Source organism: Emiliania huxleyi (assembly GCF_000372725.1).
Source record: "Emiliania huxleyi CCMP1516 unplaced genomic scaffold EMIHUscaffold_107, whole genome shotgun sequence".
Lineage (NCBI taxonomy): Eukaryota > Haptophyta > Isochrysidales > Noelaerhabdaceae > Emiliania > Emiliania huxleyi.
The window spans coordinates 1-21,117 of record NW_005201984.1 but is presented as its reverse complement, the minus strand read 5'-3'; the positions used below and the strand labels follow the sequence as shown (position 1 = coordinate 21,117).

The window sequence follows — 21,117 nt, the reverse complement described above, 5'->3', positions numbered from 1 at the left end:
ACAGGGAACTAAAAACCAGGCAAGTTACAGGGTATCCTAGCAAGCCCCCATAAATTCGGAATTCGACGGAAGGCAGAGGTATAGCAGCACGCCACCGCCGATATTAGAGGCAACGGAGGCGATGACACGAGGGCGATTTTGGGTACCGATTGCCAAGGAGGAGGAGGAGGGCGGTGAGGTGGGCGAGGCGGCCGCGGCGGTAGGCTCAGTGGCGGGGACGGCAGTGGCGGCGGTGGCGAACGGCGTGGTATCGGTGTCGGAGACACGGGCCGAGGGTAGGCTGTCGGAGCCGGAGGCGGCTGCGGAAGCGGCGGAGGAGGCAGAGGAGAACGAGTCCCAAGAGGCGACGCAGCAGCCGCCGCCCTTGTGGCCCGGCGACTCGTCGTCACAAGAGGAGGCCTCTCAGGATGAGATGCCGCTGGGCAAGGAGGCGCAGGTGGTGGACTTGCTGTCGCAGCTGAACCCGCCCGCCCAGGGGCAACGCCAGTCGGCTAAAGGGCAGCAGCAGGCGGCATACGTGTATTTCGAGGCGCCCCGCAAGCAGGCGAGCCCGCTCCAAGCATTGCTGATGCCGGCGGCCAAGCGACCACGTGAGTAGGTGGCAGGTCGAGCTTCGAGTGGGCGCGCGCATGCAGGCTGCATGTGGGTGGCTGGATGTGGAGGCGAGGTGCCGCTGACCGACCGACAGGAGCTCGACGGGACGGCCGTACATGCACACGGGGGAGGCGTCGATAGCCGATGCCGTGGCACCTCTGCGGTGTGGACCCCCATCTTCTGCGTAGAGCACCAGCAGCACGTGCACGCCGACCCGTCTCGTACCCACGTACCAGCATGCACCGCGCGTCGTATTGAGGGGTGCACAGCTGCAGGTGGGGCTGGAGTCCATCCGCCCACTCGATCCGCCCACTGCATGACGCCCGCCGCTGACATGTCGGACCATACAAATTGCATGTTCTCCTTCTGTTGTTTGTCGCCGCAGGTGTTTCACGTACGTACTGACTGTACAGGACACATAGTCTGAGGGTTAGGTTTCTGGAGCCTCGGGTGCTTCTAGACTTTTGATCGGGTCAGGGGAGAGTGCGACTTTTATCACTTCGATCGTCTCGGAGCGCCTAACTTTTAGCATTTCGTCTCAAAAAAAATTCGGCGCTCCGGGCCGGAGGCTCGCGCGCCGGAGGTGCAGTAAGTATAGTAGCTATTGTCCCGCGAAGTAGTTCCCGCACACTATGGCTAGAAAAATGCTGTGCTGCTCGCCTCGAAAGCGCCCCTCGCAATTTTTTTGCGTGCCTGCGGCGCGCGACTTTTAGGTAACTTTTACCATTTTGCCCCGGGCGGGCCCACTTTTGTCGTTTTGCCCCAACTCTACGCCTAGGCGTGCTTTTAGCGTAGCGTTTTGACCCAAATCGGCCGAACTTTTAGGATACCCTCAGACTATGACAGGACATGACATACAATGGCATCTCGCATATGCATTTCTTAGAGCCTCTATAACACCTCACAGAGACGCGCAAAAAAGGAATTAAAACACAATACACTACTCAACACTCCACACACAGTCGACAGAGTCACAGAGATACGCCTACATACGTAGTTAAACGTAGATCGCGCATCCCCATCCGCATCAGTGTTCAAACTTTACCGGTATGAGACCGGTATTTGGTGATATTTGGATTAGTTTTGGAGTGGTATGGTATAGTGGTATGCAAAAGTGGTATGCGGGGTTTTCATTAGTTGTAGCGGCTGTCGGTGTGGTCCCGGGGGCAAAATCATACAAAAGTGCGGGTATTACCCGGGTATACCCGGGTTTTTCCAGGTATACCCGCAAAATACACCGGGTATTTTGCCGATTTTGCCGATTTTGCCACCAAGAAGGCACTCCGACTCGCTTTGATTTCCGTGAGGCAACTGGTATCCCGTACCACTTTTTGATTAGTGCAGGCCTTGGGTTTGATTAGCCAAAAACTCCCATACCGGTAAAGTTTGAACACTGATCCGCATGCACCTTGCACCCCACGCCATGTGGGGGGAGATGCGCACGTGTGGAGCTGGAGGTGTTTGTGGTTGCCAAGTCGGTCGCGCTGCAGCTTTTCCTTTCCGGGGATCTCTGCGCGGCAAACCGGAACACCATATTACTCGAGCGCCCCGGTGCATATGCGCCCCTAATCTCTCTCTACGCCGGTGCGCGGCGCTCTAACACATACCGTACATGCAACCCCGAGGGGGGGGGGGGGGGGGGCGCTTCCGCCCGCCCGCTCCAGTATCGTTAGGGTTATGTTCCAGCCCAATCGGGGGCTGGCTCCAAAACGGTCACTTTGCCGCCTCACCGCGGGAGCTCGAGGACAGCGTCGATGGGCGGGAGCAGCGGCGGCGGCACGAGCTGCTCGGCGCCGAGGAGGATCGACGCCTTCTCCCACGACGCCTTCTCGAGCCGCTCGGGCGCGGCGACGGCGAGCTCGTGCAAGTGCGTCACGCACGGCCAGAGGTCGCGCGCCGCGTACTTGGAGAGCTGCACCGCAGAGAGCGCCTCGCGCGCCAGCCTCGCGAGGTGCGTCTGGCCAGGGAAGGGGCGCGCGGAGAGGCCGCTGCGGGGTGCGGCGCGCTCGTCCTCGGCGGGGTCGGAGAGGTTGAGCCGCGAGCGGTAGAGGTGGATCAGCTTGCCGAGGCAGAGGGCGGCCGCGCCGAGGGCGGACGGCAGGTACTTGAGGCAGCGCTGGTCCTGCAGCGCCAGCTCGAGCACATACCTCGCCAGGAGCGACTCGTCGCGGCAGAGCACCGAGGGCGGCATGAGCGCGGTGAAGCGGCGGACGAAGGAGGCGGGCGTGACGGCGGAGAGGTTGAAGCGAAGCGTCGAGAGGATGAGCCCCTCCATGCGCACGAGGTCGCTTCGCTGGAAGGCGGCGGCGGTAGCCTGCAGGCACGGCGGCGGGGTGGACTCGAGGGCGGAGGGTCGGCTCACACTGGGGCGTGCCACATGGACATGGGGGTGCGCATCGTCTCTTGTCTCCCGGGCCAGGGCGAGAGCCGCCGGGACACGGCCGCCATGGCCGGCAGGGAGAGGGCGTGCGAGGAGGCGAGGGCGTGCGAGGCGAGGGCGGGCGGGGACAGGCAACTGCCGCACCTCCACAAAGTCGTCGAGGGGGGGCGGGAGGCGCTCCTCGTACTTGGCGGCGACCCAGGCGCAGGTGACGCCGACCAGCTGCAGCTTGGAGCGGCGGAGGGGCACGAGGGAGAGGAAGCGGTCGAGGTACTGCACGGCGAGGTGAAGCGTCTCCTCCTGCGGCGGTGGCGGGGCCGGCGTGGGCGGGCGGCAAGGAAGCAGGTGGGGGCGCGGCGATGTGAGGGGGGCAGCGCGAGCGAGGAGAAGGGAGCTCCCCGGGCTGGCGTGAGCAGGGGCGGGGGGAGGGGGGGGGGGGGGTGGGCAGCAGAGGCGCGCGCCGAGAGCTTGTACTCTCGCGAGAGTTCGATGAGCCAGTCGACGAGGATGCTGCGCATGTTGGCGTCGATGTCGGGCTGCAGCCGCAGGGAGTGGAGCTTGAGGGCGTGCGCCTGCGAGCGCTCGAGCTCGCGCACGGCTTGCTGCCCCTCCAGCGCGTACGGGTCGAACGAGTTGCGGCCCTGCAGGCGGGCGTCGGGTGAGTTAGCGGAGGCGTTGGGATCACGTCGGAGGCGGTTGGCTGACGCCTGGATGTACGGAGCGCCACCGATGCACTCGGCTGGGACGCCGTCGGCCCAGAGCGGTGCGCCGACTGGCGCCTCCTCGGCGTCGTTGCCCAGGTTTCTCCGCACCGCCTCGAGGATGGCCTGCCGTCTGGCGTCCCGCTGAGCGGAGGCCGACACGCCATCGGCACTCGACGAGGACGGCGGGGGCGACGTCGGAGGCTTACCGGCGGCCGACTTGGCCCTCGTCATGCGCGGCAGCGCCTCCGCGACCACACCGTCGCGCTGTGTGGGGCAGGTGGAGGGTGCTCAGGCCGGTGCGGTGCGGTGGCGAAAGAGGCGGGAAGCGCGTGCGGCGGGCGCGGGCGGTGGAGGCGCAGGCGGCCAGGCACCTGCCGCTTGCCACCGCGAGGCTGCACGTCGGACGACGACGACGAGGGGCGCGTCACCGGGTCGAGCGAGGAGGAGCGGCGAGTCTTCGGAGCCATTGAGCGTGATACCGTTGACGGTTATGATTTGGCGGGGCCGGGTCTGTTTTTCTTCTTTCTGTCTTTTGCTAAATAAGGTCGCCTCGCGCAAGCGGCCCGCCCGCCGCGCCGGGAATGGTAACGCCTGCACGCTGCCCGCACTGACAGACTCCCTTCCCGCGAAAGAAAGAGAGGGCAGCTCGCCGGAGAGGTGACGAGTGAATGAACTGACTGACTGACTGAGTGAGTGTAGAGTGAGTGAGGGAGGGTGTAGACTGTAGAGCGCTCCCTCCCCCGCGCCCATTCCCTGCCTGCCCTCCCCTGCCACGCGCCGTCCGAGCCCTCTCCGCTCTTGCACAGGAGGAAATTGGAATTAATCAGATGGCTTCAACACACCGCCCGATCTACCCTCCGGCGTCCCTCGGCGGTGTGCACCTCGATCCTGGAGCCGAGTGATGGGGTCCCAAAATGTCGTGCGGTGTTCTCAGGCCCAGTGAGGCAGTGCATCCGACTGCCCCGGATCCAGCTGAACGAGCTCCTCTTGTAGCATGTTGAGCACTCTCATGGTCTTGCTGTGATCCACGGTCGCAGCTGGAGAGGAGGTCCTGGGGAACGGGAACTGATGGACCTCTCTCCAGCGGAGGGAACGACACGGCCCGATTTCTTCTGGGTCGCGTACACCTCCCGCCGTTCGGTGAGCTTGCGCCTTGTGCATGCCGATGGCAGCCCATGTGGCGAACGGCATGCACTGGGGTGTTCATGGGGTCCCGTACCATGCGGAATCGACCCTATCCAGTGCTCAAGTGCTCAAATCTCTACAACAAACTCTACGTCATTTAAGCGGCGAAAGAGGCATGGTCGCTCTCCGACATGAGGCGCGTTGCACTTGCCAGTGCTGCCCTGGCCTTCTGTCTGCCCGCCCAATGGGTGGCAGGTGCCGCTGCTGCTGTGGCATGCCTCACGGCTGCGACTGGCCGGCGCCTCGGCGCGTCAGCTCGGCTCGGCGTAGCGATAGTGGCCAGCGCAACTCGCCTGGACTCAACGCTCAGCCAGGAGCTCCCGCACGCGCTGGCGCGAGTCATGGCGCATGCAACGCGTCTCCGGGTGCACCCGAGCCCACCCGAGAGGTGTCCCCAAGGGTTTGGGCGCGTTTTGCTGAAAATCGTTCAACTTCAGCTCCGCGTCAGCGCGTTGCACTCATACTGCTCATAGGCCTCGCTCATCGCCACTTGCGCACGGCTGTTCGTGAGCGTGACGCAGCGCATATGCCACTCCCGGCTTCGGCGAAGTGAAGGGCGTCAGGGCTGTCAGGCAGGGGGGGCGACCCTCGTGCGTCATCCTCGATCGTACACACACGCCGGCAGCCGATGCACCCCGACTCGCGCCGAGCGCCGTTGGGCATCTCCACTCATCTCCTGTCGAGATGCCCCACTGTGAGACCCGGTCGCCCCACGCCAGCAGCCTATGCACACCATAGTTCGGCAAAACTCCACGCGCGAAATGGTGCGCAGCTAGAGAAAGTGGTCCAACTTGGGCAAGGCTCTAGTCGCCGCTGCCCATCGCGGAGCCCAAACCCTCGTCTCAGAGCCGATACTGCGACTCATCGCTCGGAAGGGGACCGGTCTAGGCCCGAGTAGGTGCTATCGGCCGCAATAACGCCACTCGGCGCGACTTCTCGGTCGATGCGTCGTTCGTTTCTCAGCCCCTCCCCGTCGGGCGATAGGCGTTGCCGCCGCCTGCCCACACGTGCAGGGGTGGCCTGGCGGAGGCGGACGGCGGGCAAAGCAGCTGCTGCGGCTGCGGAGTGACGGCTTCATCATGGTCGACGCCCATAGGCCCTAGCCGAGTCCAGCTGTGCGCTACTCGTCGGAGGGGGGGACTCGTGCTGCCTCCCCTACGCGGCACCGTCACTGCCACCCGAGGTGGCGGCTGGAGGCCTTCCGGGGAGAATATCTGCCCTCGACAGCAAGGCCTCAGGGCTTGGGCTGCGCGGTCCTTCGAGACGGCCCGGGGGGCGGCGAGAGAGAGAGAGCTCTCCCGCCGTCGTAGCCCCCCATATCGCCGGTAGAGACTCCGTTGTAGTCGCTTCCTTACACTTGCACTCTCGACGCTGCCGCCGTAGCACCAGCTGCACCGCCGCCACCGCCCCCCTAACTGCCCCCTTGCCCACTGGAGCTTACTCCTCTTCAACCTAATCATCAGTAGGACTGCCACCGCTATGGACCACGCTCGGGTCGGCCGAGCCGGCCACATCGCGGGTCGGAAAGTTGAGGTGCTCTCGGGCTGCTCTGCGGCGCGGTATCCGGCCGGCTGAGCACCGATCGGGCGACTAGGACGGCCCGCTCGGCCAGCGCCCTCGACCGTGCCGCCCCCACACCGTCAGTGGCGGGGTCGGGGGGGCAGGCGGCGTCCGCGCAGCCCCTCGCGGGGGTGCCCACCGCTCTCCTCTCACCGCTCCCCCCCCGCCCGTGGCACCCCACGCACTCGTCCCTCCTCAGGGGCGCAAGGCGTCACGTTTGACGCTTGCCTCGGCACACCTCGCCATCTCGCCCGCCGCCGCGGCCAAGGTGGTGACCTCGGCGGCCCAGACGAAGCCCGTGCGGCTCGTTTGGGAGCCGCGCGCCGTCCCTCTCTCGCCCGCGCCGCTCACACGGCCCAAGCCCACGTCGCTCCGGCCGCAGGCGCCGCCGGGGCGCAACCAGCGCCCCTCCCGAGCACCTTCCCGGCGGGCAGCGCCTCCGTAGCGGCGCTGGCGGCCCCTGCGAGCCGGCCGGCGCCACGAGTGCTTACTCGAAGGCGCGCGCGTCCCCACTCCCCCTCCCCCTCCCGGGTCAGGCGTGCACCGAGCGTACAAGATGGCCGCGGAGCCCAGCCCCAGCGACGCTGTCTCTTCCGCCCGAGCGATGGGTAACTCTCTGGCCGGGCTCAGGCCCTCTCGGGCTGCTGCGAGCTGCGCGATGCGCGTCCCCTCCGCCGCACAACCGTACCGTCCCCTGCCCCTCACCCTCCGACTCCGCCGCAGGACCGGTCTGGCGACACGGGACGACCGCCCAGAGCAGCACCACCGACCATCCCGACCCCGCGGGGGGCGGGGCGGGCCAGCGAGACGTAAGAGCGCCCCTCCCTCCCTCTCGTGGCGCGTCCCCTCCTTCCTCCCCGCACCCCGCCACCCGGCTCGCCGCCCCGTTGCCGTCGCGAGTCAGCCCTCGGTCAGGTACTGCCAAAGGCGGCCACAAGCAGCACCATCGCTACCAGCGCCACCGCGCCGGTGCTGGTAAGCTCTGCGGCCCGTGTAGCGGCCCCGTAGCCCGTCGTCCAGGCACATGGCGCCCTCACACCGCTCCTCGCCCCCGTCTCGCAGGCCAAAATCGTCGACATCGCGTCGGCACTCTCGACGGCGCGCCTGGGCTCGCAGAGGGCGGCCTGGGCGGTGCAGGGTGGCTGGGCTGCCCCCCTCCCGCGGTGCGCCAAGCCTCGGGGGTCGGGGAGACCATCTCGGGTCGCCGAGGGGGCGGGTCGGACGCCCGATCCGGCTGCCGGCTGGAGGACGTCGCCGGCTCCGCGATTTTTGGCGCCCCAGGCGCCTCCAGCCGGGACGAGCGGCGCCAGCTGGTAGCTGGAGCCGCAGGGCGGTCGGGCCGACACCGTATGCTAGTCGGAGTGGGTTGTCTAGGGGTGTAGAGGTCGGTAGAGTGTCCGTTTGTGGCCTCCGGACGGGCTCTGGTCGGGAGCCCGCCGGGCCGGCTGAGGCGGTGTGTCCGTCCACTATGGTCCCAGTGGTGGCTTAGAAGTGCTCTCTGGGCAGTACACATCCTATATAACACCTACGGACCGGAAGGTACCGCCGTGGCGCCGCGAGGGGCCGTCTGAGCGCCAGCGTGACCCTTCCCGGGCCCCCTTGGGTGGGCTCCGGTGCACCCGGCTGAATGCTCGCCTCGCCTCGCGCAGTTATAGGGTGTTGTGTGCCGTCAGAGTGACTCTCTGTGTGTCAGGGATAGCCAGGGCCGTCCATTAGAGCTCCAGTAAGCTCGGAGACACCCCATTAACGCGGCTCGACCTCTTGGAGTCACTGCCTTCCCGGCGGTTTGGCTGTAGAGCCTCTACAACAAACTCTGCAGCAAAATCGCGCTCTACATCGCTCTACAACGCAGGCAGTTCGTCCCGCGGCGGATGTAGAGCTCTACAGCTCTACAGCGCTCCAGAGCGCTCTACATCTGACTCTACAGCTCTACAGCGCTCTACACTCTACATCCTCTACACCCTCCCTCTCTCGACTCCCTCTCAGCGAGTGAACTGCAGGTAGTGGGGAAGGCAGCTTCGATTGCCATACAGACATGGTGTACGAAACAAGAAACAACGACAAGACCAAGGCATGGGCAGAGGAGCGAGCGAAGAAAAAGAGGATAGGGCGCCTGCTCACGGCATGGAGCATGAGCCACTTTTAGCCACGCCGTCCGGAGAAGACAAGAGGCAGACAGACGAGAGAGACTCTCTCATTGTTAAGGTTCTTCGGGCCCCTTTAGGGGGGCAAACCCTGCGCGGCCCCTAGAGCCGCAGGTAAGGCCCAGGTGTGGCCTAGGGCATCAGAAGGGACCAAGAGGAGTCCAGTCTGAGCCATAGAGCCCATGTCTTTGCCCCCGAAGGTCGTGTTCAAATGCCCGGAACGGACGCTACAGTGGTGTCCGGCCGGCGCGATCACCGAGCTGTGACGCTCAGGGAAGCCTGATGAGGTACTAGTTTCTTTGCCCAGGGCTGGCCTACGGCCCGTGCTGGATCAGCTGAGCAAGGTTTGGGGAGAATCCTATAGTAGGATCTTCAGATATTTTGACGGATGACCGAAAATGGGCAAAAACGGGGTGAAACCGACACTCGAGAGTGAAATGGACTTGACGTCCGCGAAAGAGGGAAGTGCACAGCGACATGAAACATGTGTGGTGGCGGCGTGCCGTCCTCTTATCTACTGCCAGTGCGCGCCAGTCCCCTGCCCACTGTGTTGGAACCTTGTAAATCTTTCTTTCTATAAATAAATAAATAAAACGGAGACGCCAAACGAGGGGTGGGAGAAGGACAGGGTTTCTAAATAATAAATAAATAGAGCAGTCATCTCCAGGAGAGATGGGCGACGCACGAACACAGTTACAGCGGAGGCCCGAATGGCGGCCGACCAGCTGATAAGGTCTTCACTCTCTCTTGTGTTTTGTGTGGCTTGAGTAGCAATCAAAGTTCTAATACCGCCCGGAGGTGCTGTCACTCCGTAGAACGAACTAAGTAAACCTCACCGAGGTCGCCACTCAACCTCCCGGAGGTCATGGCAGAGCGTCGGTCGGGCGCCATGCGCCCGCCCGCCAGGGCCCGGCCCGGGGAGTGGCAGTCGCCTTTCATGCGACCTGCGTCAAAGGCTGCAGAGCGCCGGTTCACGGGCCCAAGGGCAAGGCGGTGGTTCACGCCTCGGGTCCGGCGGCAGTTCACGCCCTGCACAAAAGGTAAACTCCCAGTTCCGCAGATTTGTAGGCTGCAACCAGCCCTTCCCAGCCCACCACCTTGGCTTCCAGCCTTCCCAAAGCCAACCGTTCAGTTGTTGGGTCAAAGGGCGCAGAAACCCCCAAATTAACCGTTCAGTCGTTCGACCACAATTTTTCCCATGTCGACCCTTCAGAGGTCGTGTCGGAAAAGGGCAAAGGTAAGCCACCGTGCTTCTACTCTGCCGACCGCACGGCCGCTTCGGGAGCAGAAATGTGCCGGGTTAGTGCCGGGTTATCGTAATCCTTTTGCGCGTAAATTAGCGAGCTCCGCGCTAACTAAGTGAAAATTCTTTTGTACCAGCGACGCGTGCTGAGGCTCTTGCCATGGTGAGCCTCACGACAGCCCGCCCCTGCGGCTGGAATGTCGCGCCGTCACGCCGTCGGGGCGGCGAGGGGCGCGCACCGGGCCGGCGATCGGCCGCGTCCGCCCCCCCGCCCCTTTTCGTGGCCTCCCGGCCCCTGCGTCGTCGGCCGGCGTCGTCCCGCTCTGCCCTGCCCTCTCTTCAACCGCGCTGCCGCAGCGTCGCGGGAACCCACTCGCCCCCTTGCCCCGGCGGCAGGTCAAGAAGGTCGGCGAGCCGTGCACGCTCTACTGCAAGGGCCGTATCCTCGGATACAAGAGGCGCGCCGCCCCCGCTCTCCGCGCATGGGGGGGCGTCGCGTCGGGCGCGGCCGCGTGGCTCGGCTTGCGAGGGCGGGCGGCCTGACGGCTGGCTCCGCGCGCCGCAACCTCGCAGGAGTAAGGTGAACCAGTACGAGAACCAGTCGCTCATCAAGATTGAGAATGTCAACTCGAAGTGCGACACGGAGTTTTACATGGGCAAGCGGTGCGCCCTCGTGGCGGGGAGGGGAAGGGAAGGGAGGGGAGGGGAGGGCGCTGTGCGCTGTGCGCTGTTGCTGCCGCCGTCGCAACGCCGCCGGATGTGGGGGGAGGGGCGTTTGGCGTGCCGTCGCCGTGAAGGGGCGGACGGGCAGGAGGCGGACGCCAGGGCCCGCAGTCTGTTGGTCGGGCTGGGGAGGGCGTTTCCGCGCGGCTGCTCTGCGCGTGCGGCCCACCGCCCCCACCCCACCCCCACCCCCACCCCCACAGGGTGGCCTACATCTACAAGGCCAAGCGGGAGATCAACGGCAGCAAGTTCCGGGTCATCTGGGGCAAGGTCTGCAGGGCGCACGGCAACAACGGCGTGGTGCGCGCCAAGTTCCGGAAGAACCTGCCGCCCTCGTCCATCGCCGGCCCGTGCCGGGTCATGCTCTACCCGTCTCGCATCTAGAGTCGCGCCGCGCGCTAGAGAGACGTGAATGTGCCCTCATCCCTTTCCCGCGAGTGACGAGACCGAGGCGCGCAAATAGATAGCTTCTCGGTCGTTTGTGTCATGTATAACAGCCCGACTGCACGTTTGATGTGTTGTTGTGCGCTGCGGACTGCCGGCGAGGCGCCCCTCTCGCCTCGCTGGCTCTGGCCTCTGCGCTCCTCTCGGCACTCACTCATCTCCTACTCTCTCGGGGGACCTTGCCCCTCTATGGCACAGCGCCACAGGCCGCCCTCTCAACCTCTCGAAAGAAGCGCCGTGCGCTCCTCCGCTCTCGCCCGCCTCACGGCTCCGAACTAGGCTGCGATACCGTGCGGTTTCTCTTTCAAGCTGGGCGCCACGGCTAGGCCGGGCCGCAGCCACGCCTTGACCAGGACGCTCAGCTGACTGCACTCGCCGCCTTAACCGCACAAGTCGCGCGCGCTGGACGCCTGCGTCATGCTGATCGCGCGCAAGGAAGGGCTCGCCAATGAGACGCGGCAGCGGCAAGTGGCGATCCGCGAGCGGGAGCTGCTCTACTACACAAAGAACTGCCGCATGCTCGGCGACCTGGCTGCTCTGGTCGCCGGTTTCGCGTACTCGGGAATCCGCTACCACTACCTGCTCGAGCGTCAGACCTCGTTCAGGGCGGGCGAGGGCGACGCACTTGCTGAGATGGTCTTTCTCTCGCTGCTGACCGCCTGCATGGGCCTCGGCCTGCAGACCGTGCTCATCGCGATGCTGGTGGCGATGCTCGGGCCGTCGCTGGCGCTGCGCGGGCCGGACGGCTCCCTCGCCGACGCGGTGGCGGGGATGCAGGGCTACACCAAGGCGATGCTCGCCCTTCACCGCTTCGGTCGGCCCTGCCCTGGACCTCTCCGGGACTGTCTACAGGTGATGCTCGCCACCTTCATGGCTGCGCTCGGGCTGCTGCTGCTCTCGGCCCTCACTTCCCGCTGCGGCCTCTCACGGATGCGCCGACCCTCACCCTAAAGGCTGGCCTCCGCGCCCTCATCAGGTGCTGTCCTTCACGTTTGGACACTCGCAGATGGGGCCCTCCTCGCGCGTGGTGCTCTGCTCGACGATCCTCGCGATCATCGGCGGCACCGTCCGGTACTCGCGCATCGTCCTGCGCGTCTTCCGGCTGCCCGACGCTGCGGCGGTCTCGGGCGCATTCTTCGACGAGCACGGCGCCTGCAGCACCGGCACCGCTTGCTGTAGCACCGGACCGGGCGCGGCTCTCGCGGATGCTGACGGCGAGGACGGCGACGGGGCGGTCGCGGTCGGGGCGTCGCTTTTGCCGCGCCGCAGCCAGCAGAGGTCGTCCTCCGGACGGAGCCGAGGGAGCGGCCGGCGCAGCAGCGGGCTGGTGTCGGCCGCGTTCGGGTCGCTGTTGGGGGCCGGGCCGGGCAGGAACTTGGACGTCGGCTGCCGAGAGAAGCAAAAGGCCAGAGGGCCGGCCTCGGCCAGTTCAGAGCTGAGGCCGCTCTTTTATGGCGGTACAGAGGATTGACTCCGGTTCTGTAGTTTAGCGTTCCGTCAGTTTGCTGTCCGCGACACTCGCTGCTCCTTGCTGCGCCCGTCTTCCGCGTGAGGCGTGTGTGCACATGACAACATACATGACATGTGCATGTGCATGTGCATGCACATGCACATGCACAGCAACACACAGTGCACACACCCCGACCCGCACCCGGCGAAAGAGACACACTGCGTGCGTCGTCCGCGGTCCGGTCGACGCAGCTCGCAGGGGGGGGGCTCGAGGGGGCGCATCGCAGGGGGGCGGGGGCGCCGAGGGCGCGGGTCGACGACGACGTCGTGTATGTCGTATTTTAATATAACATTATTTTTAACATTTACATACGCGGTAGAAAAGGCGGAGACACCCCCCTTACGAGTTATCGCGTTAAATCCGACACATACATGTCGCTCACATGCAACGATTGCCAAAAACAAAATATGAGATGTACTGCGCGGCCGCGCAATTGCCGCCCCCCGGCCCTGGCCCCTGCGGCCTGGTCCCGCGGAAAGATCGCGGAGACCCCGGAGACGCGGAGCGTGCGGACTGCGCAGTCAAAGCTCGACAACCGAACGCGCGTTGAACCATGCGCGGTAGGGTACTCCTGTATGTACGGGGAACTGGGGATGCTGCCCCTCTCGTGGCGAGTCCCTGCGCGTCTGGCCGGTCGTGGCCGCCGGCTCCGCCTTGGGCTGTGACGGGAGGCTGCCGCTCTAGCTCGCGGCCTGGTCGCTGGCAGCCGCCGCGGCCGCTTGCGAGCACTGCACCCACTTGTCTAGGGTGGAGATGGGTGAGCCTACGCGGCGGGGGCGAGAACGTGTGGGAACGCGCGCGAAGGTGCCAGCTTCGAGCGCGGCGGGCGGCGAGCCGGCGGCGATGGCCTCGCTCGCGAGCTTGCAGCCGGCCTGCAGCGTCGGAGCGACGCCGGCGACGTAGAGTCCGGCGCCGGCGTTGAGGGCGACCGTGTCGGCGATGGGTCCGGGGAGCGTCCCCGAGAGCACCTATGGGGCAAGGGAAGGGGAGGCATCTCCACATGCCGGTGTGGGGTAAGGGCCGGGCGGTCCCTCGCGTCGCCACGCCCTGCGGCGGGCGTCCCTCGACAGTGCAAGGCCGGGTGCGTGTGGGGGAGCAGAGCGTGCGAGGTGCGTGCGTGTGTGGCGTGTGCGTGGTGCGTGTGAGCACCTTGCGCAGTGAGGCGGCGTTCTCCACGCAGTCGCCGCCCTTGAGGTCGTCCTAACAGCGCACGGGCGACGAGGAATGTGTCCAGGACGCCTCTGGCAGCGCAGCGTCGCGGAAGGCTGGGCTGCAATGGAGCAAACGGCAAAGCCGAGCCGAGTGCAGTCGAGCGTCGAGTACTCGACGCCGGCAGGTGTGACCGTCGCCACGCTCGCCTGGTCCATGGATCCTCTCGTCAGGCTCGGCTGATCATGGACGCATTCGTACTGCGGTCGCCGCCGCGATCGCCTCGCCGATGGGCGCGAGTTCGTCGAGGCCGCAGCAGTGCACCACCTGCGGCGACGAGGTGCGCGGCCTCGGGCTCTCGGCCGTCCGGCCGTGGGCTGCAGCTCACGGGAGAGAGGAGGGAGGGAGAGAGGAGGGAGGGAGAGAGGAGGGAGGGAGAGAGGAGGGAGGGAGAGAGGAGGGAGGGAGAGAGGAGGGAGGGAGGGAGGAGGGAGGGAGAGAGGAGGGAGGGAGAGAGGAGGGAGGGAGAGAGGGAGGGAGAGGCGAGGGTCACTGAGGGGCACCATGATCAGCTCAGCGCCCAGCGCGTGCAGCGCCTCCGCCACGAGGGCGACGAGCGAGGGTGCGTAGACGCCGATCACGCCGCGGGTGCACGCGGCTGGGTTGATGAGAGGCCCGAGGATGTTGAAGACCGTGCGCACGCCGAGCGCCTGCGCAGCGAGGGCGTTCGTGAGGCGGCGGTGCAGTGAGGGCAGCAGGGACGGGAGAGGCGGCCGCGAGGAGAGACGGCAGGATGGACAGCAGGCGGTAGCGGAGCGGTGAGGCGGCGAGCCTTGCGCACGGGCACGATGTTCTTCATGGCAGGGTGGAAGCCGGGCGCAAACATGAAGGCGATGCCGGCTTGGGCGATGCAGGCTTCAATCCCGCTGGGCGGTAGCGCCAGCGACACGCCCACCTCCTCCAGCACATCCGCTGAGCCGCACTTTGACGAGACAGACCGGTTGCCATGCTTTGCCACCGCCGCGCCGCAAGCGGCAGCGACGACCGACGCGGCGGTCGAGATGTTGACGGTGTGATGGCCGTCGCCGCCAGTGCCGACGATGTCGATACACGGCCGCGCCGGACTCACAGTCAGCATGTGCCTCCGCATCGTCCGCACCATGCCGGCCACCTCTGCCGGCGTCTCGCCCTTTGAGCGCAGCAGCACCAGCAGCGCGGCGGCCTGGCACGGGTCGGCGCCGGCGATGATTGCCTCGGCCGCCGCAGCGCTCTGATCGAGGGTGAGGTCCTGGCGCTGCACGAGTGTCTCTATCGTGTCCTTCATTTCTCGGCAGTTTTGTGCCACGCACACGAGCGAGTCGGTGCGCCGGGAGCGAGGTGCAGAAGACAAAAATAATGGGGCCACACCCTGCATGTGTGCGGTTGATGACTGCACTCGTGTGCTCCAAGTGCAGCTAAGTGCTCTCAGCGGAGCTGGGAATAGGACCGCCGCAAGCGGCGTGGCGTGGAGCGGTTGAGCATCCCTCCGGGGGCCCCTCTGCGCCGGGGAGGCGTTGTTGGAGGCTAGCTAGGACGCAAGCAAGCGTCCTTCCCCTTTTTCAAACTCGGGGCCCACTCCGCTGCGCTCCGACCCGAATTTGGAGGGCCATGAAGTTTAAGGTGTTGCTGCGCAAAAGGGGCGGGGCGCGGCGCGCGCAGCCGCCGTGAGCTCTTTTTGGAGACCAGACCTTTCGATGGTTCATGCTTTCTATGTCTATCTATCATGCTTCATGACACGACACGCGGTGGTGGGAGCTGGTGGAGCTGTCAGCTGATCGATCCAAGCGGGTGGGGAGTGGGGGGCATGGCTGGGCATGCAGGTCCGCCAGTCGGCCCGGCCTCTGACGTGGTGCTGCCGCTGCATTCGCTGAAGAAGAGAGGTGCGACGGCTTGATTTGGAGGCACTGGAGGCGAGGGTGGGGAAGGGAAGGTTGGGCCGGGCCGTGAGGGGCTGATGGCGCTGGCCAGCGCGGGGTGTGAGATGCCGTCGTCGTCGTATACTGCTGGCCCTCGCCCTCAGTTGCCAGGGCTGTGGGCTGCAGAATTGGCGTCTGTGGCGTCTACGCAGGCTCTGCAGCGTGATGGCTGGCGGGACTGCGAGGCCGGCGGCAGCGGAAGGAGAGGCTGGGCTCGAGCCAGGAACAGGCTGGCCAGGTCCGCAGGTGGCTGCGCTCGGGCGAGGCGCGCGCGCGCACATGGCAGGCCTGGCTCGGCAGCTCCGATTTTCTTTTTTTCGCGCTGCACCTCGGACAGGGGAGGGACGCGGCCAGAAAGTGACAAAGAGGTCAGCTCCGAGCTCGTTTGTTGTTGTCTTAATTTCCAGCTGCAACGAGCAAGCAAACCCTGCCTAGAGCCTGACGAGTACAGCTAGACCTAAAGTGTAAAGAGTACCCGCGGCTCCCCACCTCCGTGTGAGGGCCCGTGAATGAACATCTTCAGCTTGTGAGCCCAGAAAAGGGGTCGAATTTCCAGGGTAGGTAGAGGGTAGTCTCAGCCTACCTAGCCAGCCAGCGCAGCGCGATCTCGGGCGATCCCTGATGCCTGAAACGGTTGAACTTTACTTATGGCCCATTCCCTGCGAACGCGCACCCCCCAGGGCTAGCTAGGTAGGGCTCTCTCTCTCGCCCGCAACCCGATGCCAATCGTCCGGCCCGCTGGGTGCGCTTCTGAGCTCCCCTGCCCTGGGCGTGCGGTGGTGCGGTTGATGACCGCACTCCAAGTGCTCCAAGTTTACGTATTCGGGTTTTGCTATTTGCTCGGTGCGTCGGTGGGGGCATTGCAGATTTGTCAATGGTACCGCGTCTGCGACGCGGGCACCTTGCGGGCAGAGCCCTTAGCCACCCTTCATCTTGCGCGGTCAGAATTTGTCATCCCGCGCGCAACAAAACGCATTCATGTCGCCCCGCACTTCGGAGGACGGGGCAGGAGAGAGAGGACGACGAGAGTGGGACGACCGCGAGGTGGCATGAAGGTCGCTGCGAGAATTGGCTGCGAGAATTGGCGAGAGACTGCGAAAAGAGCTAGGAAGAGGGATATAGGGGAAGAGGCAGACGCCCAAGCCCCAAGGGTGGGCGACGGCTAGCACCACACTCCTCACCTTCATGCTTCAAATCGCCCTGTCGGTGGTGGCGGCTGGCGGCGTGCCGTTCTCCGCCATCTCTTCCCCTTGGGTGCTGTTTTTCTTTTATTTTTTTCGACGAGTTCGCAGTCGCCCCGAAACCCTCTACAGACTACACCGCCTCTTCCTCTCTGAAAGAGCTCTCACACGTCCGCGACATCACGACCGCTCTCTCGCAGAGCACTCCACATATCATACGTACACATATTATGACGTCCGGCCATCACGCCATAGTCTGAGGGTTAGGTTTCTGGAGCCTCGGGTGCTTTTACGCTTTTGAACGGGTCTCAGGGCGGGAGAGTGCGACTTTTACCACTTTGGTCGTCTCGGAGCGCCCAACTTTTAGCATTTTTCAATTTTTCTTCGGCGCTGCGCGCCGGGTGCAGTAAGTACTAGCTATCGTCCCGCAAACGGCAGAAGACTAGTTCCTGCACACTATGCCTTCCCTAGAGCCTAGTGGCTGCCTAGAAAAATGCTGGCGCTCGCCTCGAAAGCGCCCGCCGGTGTGTGTCCAAACATGTAGCGCTACAAGTTTGTAACACATAAGGGCGCTGCTGCGCACGAGGCTGAGGCGCGCTGAGCCCGGGGCTCTTTGCGGCGGCGGCGATGCGAAAGGTCCAAAAGCTGTCCAAAAGGATCTGGTGGCGATATGAAGGTGGTGGAGCTCAAGGAGGAGCTGGGCGAGCGTGGCGAGGCCCTCTCGGGCAACAAGGCGTGTCGTACTCGACCTCGTGCACGAACCACGATCCGTCCGTCCCCGTCCTCCTCCCGCGCCATGACGGTCGCAGGGTACCACCGCTCATTGTCGCAGAAGATCTCGAGGCGCGATCCGGTGGACAGGACAGTGTGGCCGTCGAGCGCCGCCCTGGCATCCTCGCGCTTTCGCTTCCGGCGCATCGCCTTCGTCTCCTTGCTGCGCAGCAGGGTGTAAGTAGTTCGGGCCCACCTCCGCCACGCTGTCCAGCACGTGGACGGCGCTCGCCATCTCGACCGCGTCGTCCTCCGGCGGAAGCTCCGCGTCGCCCGCGGCCGCTTCCCGAGCGCGCTCGTCGCGCATCTGCTCGTGGTGGGCCACGAGCCGACGCGCCACGCCGGCGCCCGTGTGCCTCGCGCCGCCAGGTCGTCCCACAAGGTCGTCCCAATGAGGACGCATCCAACCCGCCGCATTTCGCCCGCCGAAAAGTCTCACACTCGCGCCCTGCCCCAAACCTAAATCGTCTCACTATTTACATACAATCGTCTCACTAGTTACATACATACATTATCACGCACACAACTACACGGCAACCCCCCCGGCGCCGGCCGACGTGCGACGTTGAACCAGCTACCAGGTGCGTCGAGCCCGTGCTGGAGACACGGGCCGCGGCTTGCACACGTCACACGTCGTTTCAACGTCAGAAGGGGGTGATCTGGGCATCGACCCCCAGCGGTTTTAATGTATACACACTCTATGCCAGAGACCTCCCCCCCCTCCTCTTAGCCCCCCGCCTTGGCGACATCCGACATACAAGCAACCCCTCGTGGCGAACCCCACTAATCTGCCCTGCCTAGCCTGAGCTCTCCACCAATGGCAGCATAAGAGAGCCATGGTGCGAGTCGTGCGCGCTTGCCTCCACATGCGCGGCCCCGTATTGGGCTGTCCGCGCACGCATCATGTGGCGCTTTGGCAGCCGGGCAGCAATACCGTGTGCGCGTGGCACACGATTTACGAGCCTCACCCACCCGCGGGGCCGCCGCCCGTAATGCTACTACCTGCGTCGGGGGGAGGGTCACATGCTCGGAGGTCACACGAGGGTGGGGCGCGCGCTCACAGGCGAGGGAGCAGGCACCTCCGACGCGGCCCATCGGTCGCCGCCCGGGTCCGCCGCCGCCACCGCCGCCGCCGCCGCCACCGCCGCCGCCGCCGCCAAACCCGCCTCTGCGCACCTGCCGCCGCGGCGCTCCCTTTTGCTTGATCGCATCTGGATTGAACAGCGTCGCAAAGAAAAAGGCGATGAGAGCGTAGACCTGGTTCGGAAGATTGAGCAGCTCCTCCATGAAGGAGCGTTGCTCGATCACTTGCCCATTCCGAAGGTACGGCATGATCGGCCCTGAGGACTCGTCCGGCTTTTTGAGGACTCCTCAGCAGCTTCTGGACGCCGGCGCTCCGAGTGTGTTTCCAAAAAAGAAATCACCCGAGAAGGGGCCTGTGTGGCGGCGCCGCAGGACGAGACAGAAGAGAACGACGCGACAGAGGAGGAAGTGACAAGGGAGAGAGCGACGAGAGTGGGACGGCCGCGAGGTGGCACGAAGGTTGAAGCGAGAATCGGAGAGAGACTGCGAAGAGAGATAGGAAGAGGCAGACTCCCTAGGGTAGGCGACGGCTAGCGCATCACACTCCTCTCCTTAAAATCCCTGTGTGGTGGCGGCGTGCCGTTCTCCCATCCCTCCCTTGAGTTGTCTGTTTTCTTTCTTTCTTTCTTTTTCCTCGGTACTGATAAGTTTTTTCTTCCTTTGGGGGGATCGCCAGCAGGACTTGGGCCTTTCTCGACTTAAGCGTCGAGTGCTGTGGTCGAATCGCATGCCGTGGGTTGCCTCCGGGCCATCTTTTTCCCGCGCTGTCGCAAGGGGCGAGCGCTCAACACTCGTACGTCCAGAGAATGGAATTGTCCTGTGTAGCGCCTTGAGCCTTCATGAAGGCTGAATCCTCAATGCTCGACCAACCGGCGACAGGGCTGTCGGAACCGACGCAGGCCTATTGCGTTGCGCTCCTTAGTCAAGAGAAGAGCCTCGGCGAGCTGCAGCGACACCTTCACAAAACAGAGGCGCTCTTCCGCGAGTCGGTCCAACGCAAGAACCAGCAGCTGGACCTGCTGCTCGCCGAGGTGCGCCGCCTGTCGGCCAACGCGGCGGGCCGGGAGGCCAAGGCATCCGAGCACTTCGAGTCCTCCCTTGACGCCCAGCGGATCGAGCTGGGCCGGCTGCGGCAACAGCTCGCGACGCGGGAGACAGAGGTGGGCAAAGCGCGCTCGCTCTCCTTGCACACACACACACACACACACACACACACACACACACATACACACACACACACACACACACACACACACACACACACACACACCTCCAACTCGCTCCAATCTTGGCCTCAGGTGGATGCCCTCGCAGCGCAGGTCCAGCAGCTCAGAGCGGACTTGGCGGAGGAGCGGACGTGGCGCGAGGCGGCAGTGGAGCGGCTTGAGAGCACCGCCGCCGACAGGGCGACGCTAGACGCGCAGCGGTCTGAGCTCTCGGCCCGGTGCGTCGCGGACCGCTCGCTGTTGGGTTGCCACGTTTACGTGCCAATCCTGCCGAGGCGCGGCTCTAGGCGAATCGAGTTCTCCGAGCTCAGAGCTCAACTAGCAGACGCGCGCTGCGCCACCTCACGGCTCGAGGCAGCATCGCGGGAAACGGAATCCAAGCTCTTTGCGAGAGAGGTGTGTCGCACCGGAGAGTGCCCGGTCCTGGCAAAGTGGGCGGTAGTGCACGCCCAGTATGGCATGACATGCAGACGCTGATGGAGTAGCACTAATAGTCCTTCCCCCCTCTCAGGCTGAGCTCGAGCGACTGCGGGCGAGCGAGCACGATCGAGCGCTGCACGAGACAACGCAGGCAGAGCCTCCGCGCTGCGTTTGGCGTCGCGTATGCCAGCATATTCAAGCACCGTATGGGACAGGCGGAAATCGAGGAGTTGAGGGCACGCCTTGACGGCAGCGAGGTGGCGGGGGCGGCGTCTCGTTGCAGCTCCTTCGGACAAATGCTTCGCCGTCAGCGCGGCTGTAACCCATAGGCTGCACGAGCGACTGAGCGCGACAGCATCCATGCGCGGCTGAGCGACGCGCGCACGGAGCTCGAGGCGGAGGCGGAGTCGATGCGTGCCGAAAGCGCGGCAGCAAAGGCTCGTGCAAGTGAGGCCGAGGCGGACGCCGAGGCGGAGGCCCGTGAGAGGGCGCGGCTCGAGGCGGACATGGGCGAGGCAGCGAACATGGTGCCTTCCAACACCCGTCCCTGCGTCAAGCTGCTTTCAATATCCGCGGTCTCCTGCCACGCATCTCGGGCTCCACGCCTAGACCGTATCTCTGGCTCGTGCGCTCGCGACAGACGTTGCATCTGCCGCATTGTAACGCGTCCGTCCACAGGTGGTTGCGCTTCAGGCGCAGGTCAAGGCGCATGCGCAGGCCAGGGAGTCTCTCGCAGCTTCCGCTGACAGCGCTGCGGCAGAGAGGAGTCAGCTCGCCATTGAGCGGGATGCCGCCTTGCTCGAGCGCGATGGCCTCGTGGCGGAGCGGGACTCGCTCGAGGTGGA

The 21,117-nt window shown here is 64.9% G+C and overlaps 8 protein-coding genes across 8 annotated transcripts; 4 read left to right on the top strand and 4 right to left on the bottom strand.

Annotated features, from left to right (window-relative positions):
• Nucleotides 1–412: 412 nt before the first annotated feature.
• Nucleotides 413–598, top strand: EMIHUDRAFT_312886 (hypothetical protein; the record flags this gene model as incomplete). Its single annotated transcript, XM_005792473.1, has 1 exon — nucleotides 413–598. One exon carries the CDS (start codon nucleotides 413–415, stop codon nucleotides 596–598), a length of 186 nt encoding a protein of 61 aa, XP_005792530.1.
• A 2,061-nt stretch (nucleotides 599–2,659) lies between these two features.
• Nucleotides 2,660–3,277, bottom strand: EMIHUDRAFT_60733 (hypothetical protein; the record flags this gene model as incomplete). Its single annotated transcript, XM_005792472.1, has 2 exons — nucleotides 2,660–2,908; nucleotides 3,119–3,277. Coding segments are annotated over 2 exons (408 nt in total), but the record flags the coding sequence as incomplete, so codon positions are not given.
• Nucleotides 3,278–9,961: 6,684 nt separating this feature from the next.
• Nucleotides 9,962–11,044, top strand: EMIHUDRAFT_428796 (60S ribosomal protein L35A). Its single transcript, XM_005792471.1, has 4 exons — nucleotides 9,962–9,973; nucleotides 10,207–10,268; nucleotides 10,384–10,473; nucleotides 10,737–11,044. The coding sequence occupies exons 1-4, from the start codon at nucleotides 9,971–9,973 to the stop codon at nucleotides 10,915–10,917; spliced, it is 336 nt and encodes a 111-aa protein (XP_005792528.1). The 5' UTR covers nucleotides 9,962–9,970; the 3' UTR covers nucleotides 10,918–11,044.
• Nucleotides 11,045–11,693: 649 nt separating this feature from the next.
• Nucleotides 11,694–12,546, top strand: EMIHUDRAFT_439710 (hypothetical protein). The gene is made up of 3 exons (XM_005792470.1): nucleotides 11,694–11,766; nucleotides 11,830–11,877; nucleotides 11,954–12,546. Exons 1-3 carry the CDS (start codon nucleotides 11,749–11,751, stop codon nucleotides 12,446–12,448), a joined length of 561 nt encoding a protein of 186 aa, XP_005792527.1. The 5' UTR covers nucleotides 11,694–11,748; the 3' UTR covers nucleotides 12,449–12,546.
• A 270-nt stretch (nucleotides 12,547–12,816) lies between these two features.
• EMIHUDRAFT_439707 (hypothetical protein) lies at nucleotides 12,817–14,997 on the bottom strand. Its single transcript, XM_005792469.1, has 7 exons — nucleotides 14,469–14,997; nucleotides 14,200–14,346; nucleotides 13,919–13,963; nucleotides 13,762–13,845; nucleotides 13,637–13,687; nucleotides 13,323–13,455; nucleotides 12,817–13,250 (listed from the first exon to the last, which is right to left on the bottom strand). Exons 1-7 carry the CDS (start codon nucleotides 14,958–14,960, stop codon nucleotides 13,168–13,170), a joined length of 1,035 nt encoding a protein of 344 aa, XP_005792526.1. The 5' UTR covers nucleotides 14,961–14,997; the 3' UTR covers nucleotides 12,817–13,167.
• Nucleotides 14,998–17,246: 2,249 nt separating this feature from the next.
• Nucleotides 17,247–17,850, bottom strand: EMIHUDRAFT_222928 (hypothetical protein; the record flags this gene model as incomplete). Its single annotated transcript, XM_005792468.1, has 4 exons — nucleotides 17,247–17,257; nucleotides 17,356–17,431; nucleotides 17,535–17,702; nucleotides 17,740–17,850. The coding sequence occupies 4 exons, from the start codon at nucleotides 17,848–17,850 to the stop codon at nucleotides 17,247–17,249; spliced, it is 366 nt and encodes a 121-aa protein (XP_005792525.1).
• A 332-nt stretch (nucleotides 17,851–18,182) lies between these two features.
• EMIHUDRAFT_454289 (hypothetical protein) lies at nucleotides 18,183–18,898 on the bottom strand (the record flags this gene model as incomplete). The annotated part of the gene is made up of 2 exons (XM_005792467.1): nucleotides 18,183–18,622; nucleotides 18,720–18,898. Coding segments are annotated over 2 exons (475 nt in total), but the record flags the coding sequence as incomplete, so codon positions are not given.
• Nucleotides 18,899–19,465: 567 nt separating this feature from the next.
• Nucleotides 19,466–21,112, top strand: EMIHUDRAFT_108613 (hypothetical protein; the record flags this gene model as incomplete). Its single annotated transcript, XM_005792466.1, has 5 exons — nucleotides 19,466–19,786; nucleotides 19,925–20,070; nucleotides 20,364–20,529; nucleotides 20,602–20,799; nucleotides 20,951–21,112. Coding segments are annotated over 5 exons (993 nt in total), but the record flags the coding sequence as incomplete, so codon positions are not given.
• Between the last annotated feature and the right edge of the window lie 5 nt (nucleotides 21,113–21,117).